Below are 18,238 nucleotides of genomic sequence, written 5' to 3'. Positions count from 1 at the left end.
TGGGGTCAGGCCACGCAAGGTGCGAGAGTCGTCTAGGGGCCGGGCTCAGACCCTCCACGGGTGGGAGGGCGAGCAGCAGGGGGAAGCCCGGAGATGGGAGGGCAACGGGGACAAGGTCCCGCCTCCGTAGCCCGAGGGGGCGGACAGAGCCGGAGCATGCCAGGCTGCCTGATCCCGGGACCCGCCAAGGGCACCTGCTGGGCCTGGCCCCGTACCTGAAAGCTGTCGGTTCGCATCCGAGGAAAGCAGGGCCGATGCTGGCTTCCTTCAGAAGCTGCTTGAGCTGCCAAGGGGAGGTGATTCAGAATTAACCCATGGCCCTACTCCCGCGCACCTGCCAGCCCACGAGGCCAGCAGGCCTCATGGCCGCGGCAGAGCGGCGGGTCGCTTACCAGCGTGGCCATGACTCTCTGGGTAGTGTTGAGCTTTGCCGAGTGAGGAATTGCCAGGTCGGAATTGTAGGGGAGATTGGTGATGGTGAAGTTGATGGTGAAACGCTCAAGGGCGGCAGCTGGTGTCCGCGTGGGCATGGCAGCTGCAAGGAGCACAGATGGGGAATGAAAAGGTGCAAGGATTTGGTGTGAGAAATGGAGATATCTTCTGCTAACCATTCCTCCTTCTCTCTCCTAGGTCTGTCCCTGGTTTCTTTTGTTGTGGAGCCCCGCTGGTAATGATCATATTTTCATATATCTTAGAATGGTCTTTAGAGATTCTGCATATCACTGTGAATAATAATTCGCTGGTTTTGCACTGCTCATATCAATAATATTGAAAGAGTGTGCTCCTCAACAGGGTATATTTAAGCTTAGTGAACAATTTAGAATGCTCAGCGTGGTTACCCATGTGCTTGAGATATTATTGGAATCCAAAAGGGTTTTTTTATATGTTTTTAGCGTGGCCATTTAATTAAGCCTGTAGAAAACTTTTGAATTTCAGTAAATGTGCACAGCCTCACTTTTATCTTTCTAGGGCATTCCTTTCAGAGGTATGGTTGCATGTGCAATATACACTTGTGCATCTTCAGGAAAAAACACAGAGGATGGAATCTGTTTTTTAGAAAGGAAGAATTCCTCACTGCTATTCCTGGTAATTATTTCAGTCAGTGAGCTGTTCCCTGGCCATAAGGAAACATCTCTGATCTAATCTTCAGTTTTGGTTTATTTAGTTAATTTAGATGATACTCTTATTATGAAGGGACTCATTTATTCTGTGGCTCTATAAGAAGACTATTTTCTTAAGGGTCTTTGTGTATTCATGAGTAATAACAACATCATTATTACAATATAATAATATTCATATAATATTATTTTCAAGACAGTGCAGTTCCCCACAAAGGGTAAAAAGACCTTCCCTTAAATAAAAGGTAAATATTTTTTCCAGGAACATAGTTTCCTAAGACAATAATATAAAAAAATTGGCCATAAAGGTGTTCCTATCAAAGCTACTAAAAAAATCTGTTATAGCTTTTATTATGAAACCTATCATCTCCTCACAAAAATAATAAAATAAAAAGAAAATAAGAATCTTACATGTTTTTGGAGTGGTAGTAACAGTTACTATTGATGGTCTTTGGGCATAGGCTGTGCTTCCAACACTGGACAAAGGAATGACTGTTGTTTGGTAAATGTCTTTAGAAGAACTGGTAACAAATGTAGCTGTGCTTTGAAATAGAGAATTGGTAACAAGAGAGGCAGAGGTTTCTGAACCAGTAGACGCACCTACAGCAGTTACCTCAGGAAGAACGGTTGTGGCAAGGGCAGGAGTGGATGTTCCAGCTAGGCCAGAAGTGGCTGCGGTGGTCATTGCAAGAGCTGGACTAGGCGTCTCTGCCCGGGTAGAGAGGACTGCAGCAGCTGTCTCAGTGGCAGAAGTTTGTGCCAGAGCAGAAGTAGGTGAAGCTGTAGGCGTGGGAGGAGAAGTGGACTGGCGAGCAGTGGTGGCTGCGTCTACAGCTGTAGCCATGATGGTGGTAGTTGTCTCAAGGGGTGAAGTGCCTGGAACAGTGCTAGTGGACGTCGGTAGGAGAGTAGAGGTGGGCGCAGCTGTTGTCTCGGCTGGGGAAGCGGTCGCCAGAGCCGCGGTGGAGGTAGCAGCCAAGGTGCTTGCACGAGGTGGCATTGTCCCGGGCGCGGAGCTGGATGTTTCTGCGAGGACCGTCATCGGGGAAGCTGTTATTTCTGGAGCTGGGCTTGTGGCAAGGGCAGGAGTGGATGTTTCAGCTAGGGTAGAAGTGACTGCCGTGGCTGCCACAAGAGGGGAGTTGCTGTATGTCGATTTAGCGTTTGTCCGTGGCTTGGCAGTGATTGCTAGTGTTGTCCTCCCTGCTGCATTGGTCTTAAGCGGCATAGTCGATTTTTCATGTAAAGCTGAGGTATATGCCGTTGCGGTTTTCATTCCAGAAGTGGTCTTTAGGGCAACTGTGTTTTTTTCATTTGTTGTTAGGTAAGGGATTGTAGCTTTCTCTCTGTCAGTGATAAGGGGAAATGCTGCCTCTGTAGTTTTTATGACTTTTGGACTGATGGCTGTTGTCCTGTCCATCTGAAGAGTAGGGGGCGATGTGGCATTTTCCTTATGTTCTTTTCCCAGGTTATTAACTGTTCTTTGTTGCATTATTTCTGTGTAAACTAAATCAAAATGCATCATATATATTTTAATTTTATTGCTGTGTATCAATTTTTTTTTTATTTTACTGAACTTAAGTCTAATGTATTTTGGTGATTTCTGACTAAAAGGAAGAATAACAGCTCTCCTTCTCATCTTCCTTTGTGTGTTTTGGAACAGGTTTCAAAACAGTGAATGTCATTTAAAATACTCATGTCCTGAAATTCAACCCATATGGTGCTATATCTGAAAAATAATTCATTGATAAAGGCAAGCATTTGCTATGCATTTTTCAGTCTGACAAAGCAAAGTTTTTAAAATTGTTCTTATTCTCCAGGAAAGGCATCCCAATACCTAAAGGCTATTTTATCAATAATAAAAGATCTAGGAGGAAGCAGCCAGAGGTCAGAAACTACCTTACAGTAACAAATCACTGCACATCTGCCACAGAAACTATAATGCTATAAAAAAGCCAGTGTAATTATCATATCTTAAATCGCAGTGCAATTCACTAATTGAGCTAGTTGCTCAACATCAAAAAAGTGAGTATATTAAAGCAGAATTAAATGATGGCACTAATTTCAGAGTCATCTGAGAAGGCTTCCCTCTTTTATGGCTGCATTAAGGAAGGTGCATCCAGAATACTTTTTTGTCCTTTTAGGAAAGTCTTGATTCCTGATTTTGATAATTAAAGTGCTCCTAATTTTTTCCATTTCTTTTCTCCTTTGATGACCACTTTTTCTTTTAGTTAGTCCTTATAAAAATGAACCTCACTTCTCTCTCAAGCAATAGCAAGCAATAGTAAAAGCATTCGTCACCATAAACCAATTCATTCTCATACTCATAGAAATGTAGGACTGAAGATGCTCTAAAGATGCCTTCACAGAAGAAGAGTCAAACATACTAGAATATCCCTGACAGGTCAACATGCACATTTGAACTTGCTAGGAGGTTGAATTTCATCTTCCGGAACTTGGAACTTTAATACAGTTTATCAGAAATATTCCAATTCTAATCTTGTCCTCCAAAATATCTGCAAAATTTTCCAGTTTGTTAGCTTTTGTGATTCTATACTCCATCATTCAAAACAGTCATAAAAAAATGGACATAAAGCAGACAGCAGCGAATGGTTACATTTGAAACACAAGGTCACTTGACTGCTAAGCATTAATGGCTGTTTTTTTCACTGGGCTTTTGCAACCAGTTGAACAGCCATCTCTGGGGATTTCATCTGTACCACAGATCAGTGGTGAACACCTGATTAAATTCTTGGTATAACTAAGGGATTTCCCTTTGCTTGTCAAAAAATGAAATGAGATTGAATTGACAGTTCCTTTCCATTCTTTTTAACTCTTTGCTATTGTTAATTGTTTAGTAATGAGTTCTACTTTTGTTCTGCATATTGCAGCAAAGCTGGTTAGCTGAAAATTTCTCCCCCCAAGAAATTATTCCTTCCCAAAGAAAAATCATATTGCTACCTGTCTCCAGACCTTTTGACCTCCCCAGTTTTCTATGAGCAATTGAAGAGGGTCACAGACTGATTGTTCACAGATTGCTTAAGATAGCTGCTTGAGAACTCTCAGGTATTTCAACATTTTGAGCACCTCTTCCTCATGGTCATATTGTTAGTGATGCTATTCTCATGCTTCAAAAGACTAATAGCTACCCAACAGCTCAATAAAGAGAATCAGAAAAATTCTTTCCCTACCTTTAGCAGGAGTTTTGGTGACTGAAGGTGAAGGTGTAATAATGGATCCTGCAGATGTCTCCTTAAGATGCATAGTAGTAATTGCCACTGTGGTGTCAGTGCTAGTTTTTGAAAACTACAGGAAAGAAAACGTATCTTTAATAGTAATCAAAGTTTTTACCATATAGAAAAAGAAGAGAAAACTGTAACTGCAATAGAGTGAATAGCAGATACAGTACTTACTTCAGAGGTGGATGAGGATGACGTTTGTGAAATAGAGGTGACTCTTTGAGTTGTGTAAACAGAAGCTCCTGGACTGGTCAAAAAAGCGTCAGTTGTACTAGGTGAGACAGAGGTGATTGAAACAGGTGAAGCCTGGCTCTCCAAAATACCCTTCATTATTCCTGACGAACTGCTGAAAAGAGATGTAGGAGAAATTCTTGTGGTCTGGAAAGATGGGGTTGCAGTTGTGGACTGTAAAAGCAGTGTCTGGGGTGAAGATGATAATAACTCTTTCGGGGTGAAGGGGATGCCTTTGGAAGTCAGTGGTAGAAAAGTGGTTGACAGACGAGGAGCACTAATACCCTGAAGAATGGTTGTTGAAGATCCAAAGGAAGGGGAGACAGTAGAGGATAGTGTTGACCCCTCAGTGACTGTGATAATTGGTACTGGAATTCTCTGAGAGGATGTTGTTGAAGCCTCTGCCTGGGGGGAGGAGAGTCTAAGGGTTGTCAATGGGATGGAAGTGGTAGACAGAGCACCTGTGCTCATCCCATGGGCAGCTCTTGTTGCAGTAGCGGAAGAACTGGGAGCTGTGGAGGCACCAGTCGTGGCTTGGGAAGCAGTCGTAGTAGGCGTGGACTTTGTGATGGGAATGCTTGTCTCAGCACCTCTGCTTGTTGACCCCTCACTGGACATGCTAGTTGGCACGAGCGTTGTCTCAGTGGACTTTGTCGATGCCTCTGCCTGCGAGGAGGAGATTGCTGTACTCGTTGGTGGGACTTCAGCAGTAGTTGGGGGAGCTGTGCTCATCCCGCGGGGAGCTCTTGTTGCAGTAGGGGAAGAACTGGGAGCTGTGGAGGCACCAGTCGTGGCTTGGGAAGCAGTCGTAGTAGGCGTGGACTTTGTGATGGGAATGCTTGTCTCAGCACCTCTGCTTGTTGACCCCTCACTGGACATGCTAGTTGGCACGAGCGTTGTCTCAGTGGACATTGTCGATGCCTCTGCCTGGGTGGAGGAGAGTCTAAGGGTTGTCAATGGGATGGAAGTGGTAGACGGAGCACCTGTGCTCATCCCATGGGCAGCTCTTGTTGTAGTAGGGGAAGAACTGGGAGCTGTGGAGGCACCAGTCGTGGTTTGGGAAGCAGTGGTGGTAGGCGTGGACTTTGTGATGGGAGTGCTTGTCTCAGCACCTCTGCTTGTTGACCCCTCACTGGACATGCTAGTTGGCACGAGCGTTGTCTCAGTGGACATTGTCGATGCCTCTGCCTGGGTGGAGGAGAGTCTAAGGGTTGTCAATGGGATGGAAGTGGTAGACGGAGCACCTGTGCTCATCCCATGGGCAGCTCTTGTTGCAGTAGCGGAAGAACTGGGAGCTGTGGAGGCACCAGTCGTGGCTTGGGAAGCAGTCGTAGTAGGCGTGGACTCCGAGATGGGAGTGCTTGTCTCAGCACCTCTGCTTGTTGACCCCTCACTGGACATGCTAGTTGGCACGAGCGTTGTCTCAGTGGACATTGTCGATGCCTCTGCCTGCGAGGAGGAGATTGCTGTACTCGTTGGTGGGACTTCAGCAGTAGTTGGGGGAGCTGTGCTCATCCCGCGGGGAGCTCTTGTTGCAGTAGGGGAAGAACTGGGAGCTGTGGAGGCACCAGTCGTGGCTTGGGAAGCAGTGGTAGTAGGCGTGGACTCCGAGATGGGAGTGCTTGTCTCAGCACCTCTGCTTGTTGACCCCTCACTGGACATGCTAGCTGGCACGAGCGTTGTCTCAGTGGACATTGTTGATGCCTCTGCCTGGGTGGAGGAGAGTCTAAGGGTTGTCAATGGGATGGAAGTGGTAGACGGAGCACCTGTGCTCATCCCATGGGCAGCTGTGGAGGGAGTAGCGGAAGAACTGGGAGCTGTGGAGGCACCAGTCGTGGCTTGGGAAGCAGTCGTAGTAGGCGTGGACTCCGAGATGGGAGTGCTTGTCTCAGCACCTCTGCTTGTTGACCCCTCACTGGACATGCTAGTTGGCACGAGCGTTGTCTCAGTGGACATTGTCGATGCCTCTGCCTGCGAGGAGGAGATTCTTCTACTCGTCGGTGGGACTGCAGTAGTAGGTGGGAGACTTGAGCTTGTCCCCCGGGAAGCTGTTGTGGCAGTAGAGGAAGAATTGGGAGCCGGGGACGAAGCGGTCGTGGTTTCAGAAACAGTGGTAATAGCCATGGACTCTGTGATGGGAGTGCTTGTCTCAACACCTCTGCTTGTTGACCCCTCACTGGACACGCTAGCTGGCACGAGCATTGTCTCAGTGGACATTGTCGATGCCTCTGCCTGGGTGGAGGAGAGTCTAAGGGTTGTCAGTGGGAAGGAAGTGGTAGACGGAGCACCTGTGCTCATCCCATGGGCAGCTGTGGAGGGAGTAGCGGAAGAACTGGGAGCTGTGGAGGCACCAGTCGTGGCTTGGGAAGCAGTGGTAGTAGGCGTGGACTTTGTGATGGGAATGCTTGTCTCAGCACCTCTGCTTGTTGACCCCTCACTGGACATGCTAGTTGGCATGAGCGTTGTCTCAGTGGACATTGTCGATGCCTCTGCCTTCGAGGAGGAGATTGCTGTACTCGTTGGTGGGACTTCAGCAGTAGCTGGGGGAGCTGTGCTCATCCCACGGGGAGCTCTTGTTGCAGTAGGGGAAGAACTGGGAGCTGTGGAGGCACCAGTCGTGGCTTGGGAAGCAGTGGTAGTAGGTGTGGACTTTGTGATGGGAATGCTTGTCTCAGCACCTCTGCTTGTTGACCCCTCACTGGACATGCTAGTTGGCACGAGCGTTGTCTCAGTGGACATTGTCGATGCCTCTGCCTTCGAGGAGGAGATTGCTGTACTCGTTGGTGGGACTTCAGCAGTAGTTGGGGGAGCTGTGCTCATCCCGCGGGGAGCTCTTGTTGCAGTAGCGGAAGAACTGGGAGCTGTGGAGGCACCAGTCGTGGCTTGGGAAGCAGTCGTAGTAGGCGTGGACTCCGAGATGGGATTGCTTGTCTCAGCACCTCTGCTTGTTGACCCCTCACTGGACATGCTAGTTGGCACGAGCGTTGTCTCAGTGGACATTGTCGATGCCTCTGCCTGGGTGGAGGAGATTCTTCTACTCGTCGGTGGGACTGCAGTAGTAGGTGGGAGACTTGAGCTTGTCCCCCGGGAAGCTGTTGTGGCAGTAGAGGAAGAATTGGGAGCCGGGGACGAAGCGGTCGTGGTTTCAGAAACAGTGGTAATAGCCATGGACTCTGTGATGGGAGTGCTTGTCTCAACACCTCTGCTTGTTGACCCCTCACTGGACACGCTAGCTGGCACGAGCATTGTCTCAGTGGACATTGTCGATGCCTCTGCCTGGGTGGAGGAGAGTCTAAGGGTTGTCAGTGGGAAGGAAGTGGTAGACGGAGCACCTGTGCTCATCCCATGGGCAGCTGTGGAGGGAGTAGCGGAAGAACTGGGAGCTGTGGAGGCACCAGTCGTGGCTTGGGAAGCAGTCGTAGTAGGCGTGGACTCCGAGATGGGAGTGCTTGTCTCAGCACCTCTGCTTGTTGACCCCTCACTGGACATGCTAGTTGGCACGAGCGTTGTCTCAGTGGACATTGTGGATGCCTCTGCCTGGGTGGAGGAGATTCTTCTACTCGTCGGTGGGACTGCAGTAGTAGATGGGAGACTTGAGCTTGTCCCCCGGGAAGCTGTTGTGGCAGTAGAGGAAGAATTGGGAGCCGGGGACAAAGCAGTCGTGGTTTCAGAAACAGTGGTAATAGCCATGGACTCTGTGATGGGAGTGCTTGTCTCAACACCTCTGCTTGTTGACCCCTCACTGGACATGCTAGTTGGCACGAGCGTTGTCTCAGTGGACATTGTTGATGCCTCTGCCTGGGTGGAGGAGAGTCTAAGGGTTGTCAATGGGATGGAAGTGGTAGACGGAGCACCTGTGCTCATCCCCTGGGCAGCTGTGGAGGGAGTAGCGGAAGAACTGGGAGCTGTGGAGGCACCAGTCGTGGCTTGGGAAGCAGTCGTAGTAGGCGTGGACTCCGAGATGGGAGTGCTTGTCTCAGCACCTCTGCTTGTTGACCCCTCACTGGACATGCTAGTTGGCACGAGCGTTGTCTCAGTGGACATTGTCGATGCCTCTGCCTGCGAGGAGGAGATTCTTCTACTCGTCGGTGGGACTGCAGTAGTAGGTGGGAGACTTGAGCTTGTCCCCCGGGAAGCTGTTGTGGCAGTAGAGGAAGAATTGGGAGCCGGGGACGAAGCGGTCGTGGTTTCAGAAACAGTGGTAATAGCCATGGACTCTGTGATGGGAGTGCTTGTCTCAACACCTCTGCTTGTTGACCCCTCACTGGACATGCTAGTTGGCACGAGCGTTGTCTCAGTGGACTTTGTCGATGCCTCTGCCTGCGAGGAGGAGATTGCTGTACTCGTTGGTGGGACTTCAGCAGTAGTTGGGGGAGCTGTGCTCATCCCGCGGGGAGCTCTTGTTGCAGTAGGGGAAGAACTGGGAGCTGTGGAGGCACCAGTCGTGGCTTGGGAAGCAGTCGTAGTAGGCGTGGACTTTGTGATGGGAGTGCTTGTCTCAGCACCTCTGCTTGTTGACCCCTCACTGGACATGCTAGTTGGCACGAGCGTTGTCTCAGTGGACATTGTCGATGCCTCTGCCTGGGTGGAGGAGAGTCTAAGGGTTGTCAATGGGATGGAAGTGGTAGACGGAGCACCTGTGCTCATCCCATGGGCAGCTCTTGTTGCAGTAGGGGAAGAACTGGGAGCTGTGGAGGCACCAGTCGAGGTTTGGGAAGCAGTGGTGGTAGGCGTGGACTTTGTGATGGGAGTGCTTGTCTCAGCACCTCTGCTTGTTGACCCCTCACTGGACATGCTAGTTGGCACGAGCGTTGTCTCAGTGGACATTGTCGATGCCTCTGCCTGGGTGGAGGAGAGTCTAAGGGTTGTCAATGGGATGGAAGTGGTAGACGGAGCACCTGTGCTCATCCCACGGGCAGCTCTTGTTGCAGTAGCGGAAGAACTGGGAGCTGTGGAGGCACCAGTCGTGGCTTGGGAAGCAGTCATAGTAGGCGTGGACTCCGAGATGGGAGTGCTTGTCTCAGCACCTCTGCTTGTTGACCCCTCACTGGACATGCTAGTTGGCACGAGCGTTGTCTCAGTGGACATTGTCGATGCCTCTGCCTGCGAGGAGGAGATTGCTGTACTCGTTGGTGGGACTTCAGCAGTAGTTGGGGGAGCTGTGCTCATCCCGCGGGGAGCTCTTGTTGCAGTAGCGGAAGAACTGGGAGCTGTGGAGGCACCAGTCGTGGCTTGGGAAGCAGTCGTAGTAGGCGTGGACTCCGAGATGGGAGTGCTTGTCTCAGCACCTCTGCTTGTTGACCCCTCACTGGACATGCTAGCTGGCACGAGCGTTGTCTCAGTGGACATTGTCGATGCCTCTGCCTGGGTGGAGGAGAGTCTAAGGGTTGTCAATGGGATGGAAGTGGTAGACGGAGCACCTGTGCTCATCCCCTGGGCAGCTGTGGAGGGAGTAGCGGAAGAACTGGGAGCTGTGGTGGCACCAGTCGTGGCTTGGGAAGCAGTCGTAGTAGGCGTGGACTCCGAGATGGGAGTGCTTGTCTCAGCACCTCTGCTTGTTGACCCCTCACTGGACATGCTAGCTGGCACGAGCGTTGTCTCAGTGGACATTGTGGATGCCTCTGCCTGGGTGGAGGAGATTCTTCTACTCGTCGGTGGGACTGCAGTAGTAGGTGGGAGACTTGAGCTTGTCCCCCGGGAAGCTGTTGTGGCAGTAGAGGAAGAATTGGGAGCCGGGGACGAAGCGGTCGTGGTTTCAGAAACAGTGGTAATAGCCATGGACTCTGTGATGGGAGTGCTTGTCTCAACACCTCTGCTTGTTGACCCCTCACTGGACACGCTAGCTGGCACGAGCATTGTCTCAGTGGACATTGTCGATGCCTCTGCCTGGGTGGAGGAGAGTCTAAGGGTTGTCAGTGGGAAGGAAGTGGTAGACGGAGCACCTGTGCTCATCCCATGGGCAGCTGTGGAGGGAGTAGCAGAAGAACTGGGAGCTGTGGAGGCACCAGTCGTGGCTTGGGAAGCAGTGGTAGTAGGCGTGGACTTTGTGATGGGAATGCTTGTCTCAGCACCTCTGCTTGTTGACCCCTCACTGGACATGCTAGTTGGCATGAGCGTTGTCTCAGTGGACATTGTCGATGCCTCTGCCTTCGAGGAGGAGATTGCTGTACTCGTTGGTGGGACTTCAGCAGTAGCTGGGGGAGCTGTGCTCATCCCACGGGGAGCTCTTGTTGCAGTAGGGGAAGAACTGGGAGCTGTGGAGGCACCAGTCGTGGCTTGGGAAGCAGTGGTAGTAGGTGTGGACTTTGTGATGGGAATGCTTGTCTCAGCACCTCTGCTTGTTGACCCCTCACTGGACATGCTAGTTGGCACGAGCGTTGTCTCAGTGGACATTGTCGATGCCTCTGCCTTCGAGGAGGAGATTGCTGTACTCGTTGGTGGGACTTCAGCAGTAGTTGGGGGAGCTGTGCTCATCCCGCGGGGAGCTCTTGTTGCAGTAGCGGAAGAACTGGGAGCTGTGGAGGCACCAGTCGTGGCTTGGGAAGCAGTCGTAGTAGGCGTGGACTCCGAGATGGGATTGCTTGTCTCAGCACCTCTGCTTGTTGACCCCTCACTGGACATGCTAGTTGGCACGAGCGTTGTCTCAGTGGACATTGTCGATGCCTCTGCCTGCGAGGAGGAGATTCTTCTACTCGTCAGTGGGACTGCAGTAGTAGGTGGGAGACTTGAGCTTGTCCCCCGGGAAGCTGTTGTGGCAGTAGAGGAAGAATTGGGAGCCGGGAACGAAGCGGCCATGGTTTCAGAAACAGTGGTAATAGCCATGGACTCTGTGATGGGAGTGCTTGTCTCAACACCTCTGCTTGTTGACCCCTCACTGGACACGCTAGCTGGCACGAGCATTGTCTCAGTGGACATTGTCAATGCCTCTGCCTGGGTGGAGGAGAGTCTAAGGGTTGTCAGTGGGAAGGAAGTGGTAGACGGAGCACCTGTGCTCATCCCCTGGGCAGCTGTGGAGGGAGTAGCGGAAGAACTGGGAGCTGTGGAGGCACCAGTCGTGGCTTGGGAAGCAGTGGTAGTAGGCGTGGACTTTGTGATGGGAATGCTTGTCTCAGCACCTCTGCTTGTTGATCCCTCACTGGACATGCTAGTTGGCACGAGCGTTGTCTCAGTGGACATTGTCGATGCCTCTGCCTGCGAGGAGGAGATTCTTCTACTCGTCGGTGGGACTGCAGTAGTAGGTGGGAGACTTGTGCTTGTCCGCCGGGAAGCTGTTGTGGCAGTAGAGGAAGAATTGGGAGCCGGGGACGAAGCGGTCGTGGTTTCAGAAACAGTGGTAATAGCCATGGACTCTGTGATGGGAGTGCTTGTCTCAACACCTCTGCTTGTTGACCCCTCACTGGACACGCTAGCTGGCACGAGCATTGTCTCAGTGGACATTGTCGATGCCTCTGCCTGGGTGGAGGAGAGTCTAAGGGTTGTCAATGGGATGGAAGTGGTAGACGGAGCACCTGTGCTCATCCCATGGGCAGCTGTGGAGGGAGTAGCGGAAGAACTGGGAGCTGTGGAGGCACCAGTCGTGGCTTGGGAAGCAGTCGTAGTAGGCGTGGACTCCGAGATGGGAGTGCTTGTCTCAGCACCTCTGCTTGTTGACCCCTCACTGGACATGCTAGTTGGCACGAGCGTTGTCTCAGTGGACATTGTCGATGCCTCTGCCTGGGTGGAGGAGATTCTTCTACTCGTCGGTGGGACTGCAGTAGTAGGTGGGAGACTTGAGCTTGTCCCCCGGGAAGCTGTTGTGGCAGTAGAGGAAGAATTGGGAGCCGGGGACAAAGCAGTCGTGGTTTCAGAAACAGTGGTAATAGCCATGGACTCTGTGATGGGAGTGCTTGTCTCAACACCTCTGCTTGTTGACCCCTCACTGGACATGCTAGTTGGCACGAGCGTTGTCTCAGTGGACATTGTTGATGCCTCTGCCTGGGTGGAGGAGAGTCTAAGGGTTGTCAATGGGATGGAAGTGGTAGACGGAGCACCTGTGCTCATCCCCTGGGCAGCTGTGGAGGGAGTAGCGGAAGAACTGGGAGCTGTGGAGGCACCAGTCGTGGCTTGGGAAGCAGTCGTAGTAGGCGTGGACTCCGAGATGGGAGTGCTTGTCTCAGCACCTCTGCTTGTTGACCCCTCACTGGACATGCTAGTTGGCACGAGCGTTGTCTCAGTGGACATTGTCGATGCCTCTGCCTGCGAGGAGGAGATTCTTCTACTCGTCGGTGGGACTGCAGTAGTAGGTGGGAGACTTGAGCTTGTCCCCCGGGAAGCTGTTGTGGCAGTAGAGGAAGAATTGGGAGCCGGGGACGAAGCGGTCGTGGTTTCAGAAACAGTGGTAATAGCCATGGACTCTGTGATGGGAGTGCTTGTCTCAACACCTCTGCTTGTTGACCCCTCACTGGACACGCTAGCTGGCACGAGCATTGTCTCAGTGGACATTGTCGATGCCTCTGCCTGGGTGGAGGAGAGTCTAAGGGTTGTCAGTGGGAAGGAAGTGGTAGACGGAGCACCTGTGCTCATCCCATGGGCAGCTGTGGAGGGAGTAGCGGAAGAACTGGGAGCTGTGGAGGCACCAGTCGTGGCTTGGGAAGCAGTGGTCGTAGGCGTGGACTTTGTGATGGGAATGCTTGTCTCAACACCTCTGCTTGTTGACCCCTCACTGGACATGCTGGTTGGCACGAGCGTTGTCTCAGTGGACATTGTCGATGCCTCTGCCTTCGAGGAGGAGATTGCTGTACTCGTTGGTGGGACTTCAGCAGTAGTTGGGGGAGCTGTGCTCATCCCGCGGGGAGCTCTTGTTGCAGTAGCGGAAGAACTGGGAGCTGTGGAGGCACCAGTCATGGCTTGGGAAGCAGTGGTAGTAGGCGTGGACTCCGAGATGGGATTGCTTGTCTCAGCACCTCTGCTTGTTGACCCCTCACTGGACATGCTAGTTGGCACGAGCGTTGTCTCAGTGGACATTGTCGATGCCTCTGCCTGCGAGGAGGAGATTGCTGTACTCATTGGTGGGACTTCAGCAGTAGTTGGGGGAGCTGTGCTCATCCCGCGGGGAGCTCTTGTTGCAGTAGGGGAAGAACTGGGAGCTGTGGAGGCACCAGTCGTGGCTTGGGAAGCAGTGGTAGTAGGCGTGGACTCCGAGATGGGATTGCTTGTCTCAGCACCTCTGCTTGTTGACCCCTCACTGGACATGCTAGTTGGCACGAGCGTTGTCTCAGTGGACATTGTCGATGCCTCTGCCTGCGAGGAGGAGATTCTTCTACTCGTCAGTGGGACTGCAGTAGTAGGTGGGAGACTTGAGCTTGTCCCCCGGGAAGCTGTTGTGGCAGTAGAGGAAGAATTGGGAGCCGGGAACGAAGCGGCCATGGTTTCAGAAACAGTGGTAATAGCCATGGACTCTGTGATGGGAGTGCTTGTCTCAACACCTCTGCTTGTTGACCCCTCACTGGACACGCTAGCTGGCACGAGCATTGTCTCAGTGGACATTGTCAATGCCTCTGCCTGGGTGGAGGAGAGTCTAAGGGTTGTCAGTGGGAAGGAAGTGGTAGACGGAGCACCTGTGCTCATCCCCTGGGCAGCTGTGGAGGGAGTAGCGGAAGAACTGGGAGCTGTGGAGGCACCAGTCGTGGCTTGGGAAGCAGTGGTAGTAGGCGTGGACTTTGTGATGGGAATGCTTGTCTCAGCACCTCTGCTTGTTGATCCCTCACTGGACATGCTAGTTGGCACGAGCGTTGTCTCAGTGGACATTGTCGATGCCTCTGCCTGCGAGGAGGAGATTCTTCTACTCGTCGGTGGGACTGCAGTAGTAGGTGGGAGACTTGTGCTTGTCCCCCGGGAAGCTGTTGTGGCAGTAGAGGAAGAATTGGGAGCCGGGGACGAAGCGGTCGTGGTTTCAGAAACAGTGGTAATAGCCATGGACTCTGTGATGGGAGTGCTTGTCTCAACACCTCTGCTTGTTGACCCCTCACTGGACACGCTAGCTGGCACGAGCATTGTCTCAGTGGACATTGTCGATGCCTCTGCCTGGGTGGAGGAGAGTCTAAGGGTTGTCAGTGGGAAGGAAGTGGTAGACGGAGCACCTGTGCTCATCCCATGGGCAGCTCTTGTTGCAGTAGCGGAAGAACTGGGAGCTGTGGAGGCACCAGTCGTGGCTTGGGAAGCAGTCGTAGTAGGCGTGGACTCCGAGATGGGAGTGCTTGTCTCAGCACCTCTGCTTGTTGACCCCTCACTGGACATGCTAGTTGGCACGAGCGTTGTCTCAGTGGACATTGTGGATGCCTCTGCCTGGGTGGAGGAGATTCTTCTACTCGTCGGTGGGACTGCAGTAGTAGGTGGGAGACTTGAGCTTGTCCCCCGGGAAGCTGTTGTGGCAGTAGAGGAAGAATTGGGAGCCGGGGACAAAGCAGTCGTGGTTTCAGAAACAGTGGTAATAGCCATGGACTCTGTGATGGGAGTGCTTGTCTCAACACCTCTGCTTGTTGACCCCTCACTGGACATGCTAGTTGGCACGAGCGTTGTCTCAGTGGACATTGTTGATGCCTCTGCCTGGGTGGAGGAGAGTCTAAGGGTTGTCAATGGGATGGAAGTGGTAGACGGAGCACCTGTGCTCATCCCCTGGGCAGCTGTGGAGGGAGTAGCGGAAGAACTGGGAGCTGTGGAGGCACCAGTCGTGGCTTGGGAAGCAGTCGTAGTAGGCGTGGACTCCGAGATGGGAGTGCTTGTCTCAGCACCTCTGCTTGTTGACCCCTCACTGGACATGCTAGTTGGCACGAGCGTTGTCTCAGTGGACATTGTCGATGCCTCTGCCTGCGAGGAGGAGATTCTTCTACTCGTCGGTGGGACTGCAGTAGTAGGTGGGAGACTTGAGCTTGTCCCCCGGGAAGCTGTTGTGGCAGTAGAGGAAGAATTGGGAGCCGGGGACGAAGCGGTCGTGGTTTCAGAAACAGTGGTAATAGCCATGGACTCTGTGATGGGAGTGCTTGTCTCAACACCTCTGCTTGTTGACCCCTCACTGGACACGCTAGCTGGCACGAGCATTGTCTCAGTGGACATTGTCGATGCCTCTGCCTGGGTGGAGGAGAGTCTAAGGGTTGTCAGTGGGAAGGAAGTGGTAGACGGAGCACCTGTGCTCATCCCATGGGCAGCTGTGGAGGGAGTAGCGGAAGAACTGGGAGCTGTGGAGGCACCAGTCGTGGCTTGGGAAGCAGTGGTCGTAGGCGTGGACTTCGTGATGGGAATGCTTGTCTCAACACCTCTGCTTGTTGACCCCTCACTGGACATGCTGGTTGGCACGAGCGTTGTCTCAGTGGACATTGTCGATGCCTCTGCCTTCGAGGAGGAGATTGCTGTACTCGTTGGTGGGACTTCAGCAGTAGTTGGGGGAGCTGTGCTCATCCCGCGGGGAGCTCTTGTTGCAGTAGCGGAAGAACTGGGAGCTGTGGAGGCACCAGTCATGGCTTGGGAAGCAGTGGTAGTAGGCGTGGACTCCGAGATGGGATTGCTTGTCTCAGCACCTCTGCTTGTTGACCCCTCACTGGACATGCTAGTTGGCACGAGCGTTGTCTCAGTGGACATTGTCGATGCCTCTGCCTGCGAGGAGGAGATTGCTGTACTCATTGGTGGGACTTCAGCAGTAGTTGGGGGAGCTGTGCTCATCCCGCGGGGAGCTCTTGTTGCAGTAGGGGAAGAACTGGGAGCTGTGGAGGCACCAGTCGTGGCTTGGGAAGCAGTCGTAGTAGGCGTGGACTTTGTGATGGGAATGCTTGTCTCAGCACCTCTGCTTGTTGACCCCTCACTGGACATGCTAGTTGGCACGAGCGTTGTCTCAGTGGACACTGTGGATGCCTCTGCCTGGGTGGAGGAGATTCTTCTACTCGTCAGTGGGACTGCAGTAGTAGGTGGGAGACTTGAGCTTGTCCCCCGGGAAGCTGTTGTGGCAGTAGAGGAAGAATTGGGAGCCGGGGACGAAGCGGTCGTGGTTTCAGAAACAGTGGTAATAGCCATGGACTCTGTGATGGGAGTGCTTGTCTCAACACCTCTGCTTGTTGACCCCTCACTGGACACGCTAGCTGGCACGAGCATTGTCTCAGTGGACATTGTCAATGCCTCTGCCTGGGTGGAGGAGAGTCTAAGGGTTGTCAGTGGGAAGGAAGTGGTAGACGGAGCACCTGTGCTCATCCCCTGGGCTGCTGTGGAGGGAGTAGCGGAAGAACTGGGAGCTGTGGAGGCACCAGTCGTGGCTTGGGAAGCAGTGGTAGTAGGCGTGGACTTTGTGATGGGAATGCTTGTCTCAGCACCTCTGCTTGTTGACCCCTCACTGGACATGCTAGTTGGCACGAGCGTTGTCTCAGTGGACATTGTGGATGCTTCTGCCTGCGAGGAGGAGATTCTTCTACTCGTCGGTGGGACTGCAGTAGTAGGTGGGAGACTTGAGCTTGTCCCCCGGGAAGCTGTTGTGGCAGTAGAGGAAGAATTGGGAGCCGGGGACGAAGCGGTCGTGGTTTCAGAAACAGTGGTAATAGCCATGGACTCTGTGATGGGAGTGCTTGTCTCAACACCTCTGCTTGTTGACCCCTCACTGGACACGCTAGCTGGCACGAGCATTGTCTCAGTGGACATTGTCGATGCCTCTGCCTGGGTGGAGGAGAGTCTAAGGGTTGTCAGTGGGAAGGAAGTGGTAGACGGAGCACCTGTGCTCATCCCCTGGGCAGCTGTGGAGGGAGTAGCGGAAGAACTGGGAGCTGTGGAGGCACCAGTCGTGGCTTGGGAAGCAGTCGTAGTAGGCGTGGACTCCGAGATGGGAGTGCTTGTCTCAGCACCTCTGCTTGTTGACCCCTCACTGGACATGCTAGTTGGCACGAGCGTTGTCTCAGTGGACATTGTCAATGCCTCTGCCTTCGAGGAGGAGATTGCTGTACTCGTTGGTGGGACTTCAGCAGTAGTTGGGGGAGCTGTGCTCATCCCGCGGGGAGCTCTTGTTGCAGTAGCGGAAGAACTGGGAGCTGTGGAGGCACCAGTCGTGGCTTGGGAAGCAGTGGTAGTAGGCGTGGACTCCGAGATGGGAGTGCTTGTCTCAACACCTCTGCTTGTTGACCCCTCACTGGACATGCTAGTTGGCACAAGCGTTGTCTCAGTGGACATTGTCGATGCCTCTGCCTGGGTGGAGGAGAGTCTAAGGGTTGTCAATGGGATGGAAGTGGTAGACGGAGCACCTGTGCTCATCCCCTGGGCAGCTGTGGAGGGAGTAGCGGAAGAACTGGGAGCTGTGGAGGCACCAGTCGTGGCTTGGGAAGCAGTCGTAGTAGGCGTGGACTCCGAGATGGGAGTGCTTGTCTCAGCACCTCTGCTTGTTGACCCCTCACTGGACATGCTAGTTGGCACGAGCGTTGTCTCAGTGGACATTGTCGATGCCTCTGCCTGCGAGGAGGAGATTGCTGTACTCGTTGGTGGGACTTCAGCAGTAGTTGGGGGAGCTGTGCTCATCCCGCGGGGAGCTCTTGTTGCAGTAGCGGAAGAACTGGGAGCTGTGGAGGCACCAGTCGTGGCTTGGGAAGCAGTGGTAGTAGGCGTGGACTCCGAGATGGGAGTGCTTGTCTCAGCACCTCTGCTTGT

At 52.8% G+C, this 18,238-nt stretch overlaps 1 protein-coding gene across 1 annotated transcript in view; it reads right to left on the bottom strand.

Moving 5' to 3' along the window:
• The window catches only part of MUC16 (mucin 16, cell surface associated), a gene marked incomplete at its 5' end in the record, with an annotated part of 77,201 nt that overhangs the window by 27,619 nt on the left and 31,344 nt on the right, over positions 1-18,238 (bottom strand). The window contains 4 exons of the mRNA XM_067313093.1: positions 216-283; positions 393-535; positions 4,310-4,424; positions 12,908-12,964. Of these exons, the coding sequence (XP_067169194.1) occupies positions 216-283; positions 393-535; positions 4,310-4,424; positions 12,908-12,964 (383 nt within the window). The remainder of the gene's footprint in view (positions 1-215; positions 284-392; positions 536-4,309; positions 4,425-12,907; positions 12,965-18,238) is intronic.

This window comes from Apteryx mantelli, chromosome 30 (assembly GCF_036417845.1).
Source record: "Apteryx mantelli isolate bAptMan1 chromosome 30, bAptMan1.hap1, whole genome shotgun sequence".
Classification (NCBI taxonomy): domain Eukaryota; kingdom Metazoa; phylum Chordata; class Aves; order Apterygiformes; family Apterygidae; genus Apteryx; species Apteryx mantelli.
This window is presented reverse-complemented; position numbering and strand designations above follow the sequence as displayed.